The sequence below is a fragment of the Corvus brachyrhynchos genome, unplaced genomic scaffold (genome assembly GCF_000691975.1).
Source record: "Corvus brachyrhynchos isolate BGI_N302 unplaced genomic scaffold, ASM69197v1 scaffold28, whole genome shotgun sequence".
NCBI lineage: Eukaryota > Metazoa > Chordata > Aves > Passeriformes > Corvidae > Corvus > Corvus brachyrhynchos.
In genome coordinates this window covers 1,988,090-1,991,799 of record NW_008246058.1, presented here as the reverse complement: position 1 = coordinate 1,991,799, position 3,710 = coordinate 1,988,090, and the positions used below count along the sequence as shown (strand labels likewise).

General features: G+C 40.3%; 1 protein-coding gene across 1 annotated transcript; it reads left to right on the top strand.

The window, feature by feature from the left end:
• Positions 1-16: 16 nt before the first annotated feature.
• On the top strand, positions 17-1,912 carry MYC (v-myc avian myelocytomatosis viral oncogene homolog). The gene has a single exon (XM_008642598.2). It carries the CDS (start codon positions 768-770, stop codon positions 1,335-1,337), a length of 570 nt encoding a protein of 189 aa, XP_008640820.1. The 5' UTR covers positions 17-767; the 3' UTR covers positions 1,338-1,912.
• The last annotated feature ends 1,798 nt before the right edge of the window (positions 1,913-3,710 follow it).

Sequence of the window (3,710 nt, the reverse complement as noted above, 5' to 3'; positions counted from 1 at the left end):
AAAAGAAAGTGTAGGAGGGCTAAACTTTAAAATGGGGTCCCGATAAGGCTGGCTCCCAGTGTCACCCGTGGGCCGGGAAGGAGTTAACTCCAACCCGAGAGCCGCAGGGAGAATGTGCAGTCAGGGAGGTGCTAGTGAAAGTGACTGCAGGGGAGTGAATGGGGCTGGGAAAGTTTAAGAAATGCTTCCTTAGGTATGTGACAGCGGTTCCGCTCCCTCGTAAATCTGGTTTGAAAGTGAGTTTCTACCCAAAGCACTACAGCCTTCCCTTTTTCCTTTTTCCTCTTTCTTTTTTTTTTAACTCCCTCCTATTTTCCACAAATTAACAGATCAAGAGAGATTCAGAAAATGTCTCTGAATACCCATGTGTGTTAAGTAAGCTTTCTTTTAAGGCGTGGCCAAAGCCTTCTAAATCCATAATTAAGGGCAGCTTGAGTCTGGGAGCTTTATTGCGCCGTACTGCTGACAACCGAGGTTAAACTTTCGTACTATCTTTCATGCACTCAACATTACGCAAGATCATTACAACTTTTTGAAATCAGGGAGCCAGGGTTTGGACTGCAGTCTATGTGTCCTATTGCACTTGAACCATTGCTTTCTTAAAGGAAAGGCTCTTGGGGAAAGCAGTGTCCAGCATCATGAAATGGATTTAAGAAGGGTTTGTCATTGGGTTCCTCATTGTGCGACTCAGAGTAGCCTTCCCTTATACATACAGTAGTCTTGAGAGTCTCTACATACAAGTTATAATTTTTAAATTTTTTTTTTTTATGGCAGAAGAAGAACAAGAGGAAGATGAGGAAATCGATGTCGTTACATTAGCTGAAGCAAATGAATACGAATCCAGCACAGAGTCCAGCACAGACACATCAGAAGAGCACAGTAAGCCCCACCACAGCCCGCTGGTTCTCAAACGGTGTCATGTCAACATCCATCAGCACAATTATGCTGCTCCTCCCTCCACCAAGGTTGAATACCCAGCTGCAAAAAGGCTAAGGTTGGACAGTGGCAGAGTTCTCAAGCAGATCAGCAACAACCGAAAATGTTCCAGTCCGCGCACATCAGATTCGGAAGAGAACGACAAGAGGCGAACGCACAATGTCTTGGAGCGCCAGAGGAGAAATGAGCTGAAGTTGAGTTTCTTTGCCTTGCGTGACCAGATACCTGAGGTGGCCAACAATGAAAAGGCTCCCAAGGTTGTCATCCTGAAAAAAGCAACAGAGTACGTTCTTTCCATCCAGTCAGATGAACACAGACTGATTGCAGAGAAAGAGCAGTTGAGACGGAGGAGAGAACAGTTGAAACACAAACTCGAGCAGCTAAGGAACTGTTGTGCATAGGAACTCTGGTGCATCACTTAGAATAATGCAAACTAGACTGAAACTATGATAAAATATTAATGATTCTAATATCTGTCATGAACTACGCAGTCCACTGAGTATGGAACTCTATTGCAACTGCATGCTGTGCGATTTAACTTGAGACTACACAACCTTGGCTGAATCTCCCAAGGGTTTGGCCAGAACCTCAAAACTGCCTCATAACTGATACTTTGGACATAAGGGATGATGGGACATTCTTCATGCTTGGGGATGACCTCTTCAATTTTTTTTCTTTTACAATTTTGTATTTAAGGCATTTTTTCATATGAGAATCCAAAAGAAAAAAGTTGTCCCCAGCTTGCTGTATATATTTACACATCATATTGCCATGTAAATACCTTTAATAAAGCCTTTATAGAAAAATGTGCAACATTAATACACAGTTGTGGCAACTGGATTTATACTTGTCTTGAACTTCTGTGCCATAACATTTCACAATTTTGTTTTTTATTTAAGTACTTTTTTCCTTTTAAAAATGATTTTTATTTTGTTTTTAGATAAATAAATATTTGCCCAAAATATAATTAGCTAAATCCTGTGTAAAGACTTCACTTTGTTTCCCACCGTTGTCATTAGATGTCTATTTCCATGACATTCCTTTTTCTGTCATCATGGCAGTAACCTAACTGAAGGCAAAGGGGATTTGGATGAGGGGAAATGGTGATAGTTTTGCAGCTTAGTAGGGACTTGTTTGTTCTTTCACTCCGTCTCTTAATTCAAGTGGATAAAATTGTTGGTCGAATATGCCTTGTCAGTTCAACTTGCCTTGCCACCAGGTCCCCCATGCAGGAGATGGTAGCAACATCTGTGTTGGTCATGGTCATCTGCCTGCTGAAAGTAAAGCTGGAGTGGTGTATTTTCTCACTGGTCACCCCAGTATATAGGCTCTGCATTCCTTCCACATGCATATAGTTATATTTTCAGGGCATGACCTTCATTCTGCACTAGGGACATAGCCACCTACTTTGAGGACTGCTTTGTAGTAGGCTCACCTTAATTGTTTCCTGTTTGATTTTAACAGAAGTTAAAGAGGATAAGAAAATAAACTAAGATGGTGAGTGTTGAAGTGGTTAAAGCAACAGAGCGGTTTCCCTTTTTAAGTCCTGAAATCAGCAGAGCCAATCTTCTTGGTCAAACACCTTAACACTTTATTAACGTGAATAGTTATTTGGGATTTCAAGGGAGACAAAGTTCAAGGACACAGAAAAGGGAGCAAAGGAAAAGGAGAGCTTTTTCTTACTTGAAAAATATGCCCTGACAGATTCCTAACATTTGCCAGACATACTAAATAATATTTACATTCAGGACTTGTCTCATGATCAGCTTCGGATGGGCCATAAGGTACTTGCTTGACACAACTCCTAAGATTAGATTTGATCTTCTCTCCCCTTTGCACCCACTTAGCACCACTTTGGTCATGACTTCAGCAACAAATCAATGAACCCTTTGATGTGGAGGAAGAATGTGTTTCTCAAAAACTTGAGCCTTGCACTTTTCTGGTTTTTGTGATTCCCGTTAAATACATATTTGCTTGGCTTCTACCCATTAGAGAAGCAGTGCTGCCAGATAGCACCAGTGCCAACAACTGAACGGGGACTGAGGGTTCAGGTTTTCTATTGCTCTTGAGTTCAGAGTGAGAAGAAGAATGATTGGGTGTGGGTATATATGGGATAGGGCCTGGTAGCATGTTATAGACAGGGTAGATGCCAAAGGTCCCTGCTCTGCAAAGCCCTGGGTAACTGTCCCAACAATCTTGCATGGGAGTTTGGAAAGAAGGTAAATGTGTAAATCCAATTTGATGGATGGCTTTAGGTGTTTGAAGGTTTCTTGGGGGAAAAAAAGCCCATTCCATTAGAAAAACGGGACAAAGGAAAGCTTATCTCTTTTTTTTTTTTTTTTTTTTTTTTTTTTTTTTTTTTTTTTTTTTTTTTTTTTTTTTGCATCACCCTCTGTAACTGGGTTTATAGAAGTGGTCTGCAGTTGCTTTTTTCCAGCGTGTGATTCAGATATTCACTTATGAGGAAAAAGAATTACGTGAACTGAAACTTAATTGTATCTCAACTGTAAATCAGGACAACTTGCAGCTATGAATAATATAAAAGTTCTGCCTTTTATTGGGATATCTAATTTTAAAAATACATTCATTTCATTTGCCTTTTGGCATGCTCCCTATTTTAGATATTGATTCAAAACAGAAGCAAGATGTTGTTCAAGAATTTATAACTGCAACTCCATCCTCCAAAATGAACCAGGAGGTGTAGATTCATCCACAAAAACTGAAAAATATCTGTCACCTTTGAGTCCCAGTTTCATGTGTTAGCAAAATCCCCT

Bases quoted from the DNA above. Each gene is read 5' to 3' on its own strand.
- MYC (XM_008642598.2), top strand. From the start codon at position 768: ATGGCAGAAGAAGAACAAGAGGAAGATGAGGAAATCGATGTCGTTACA.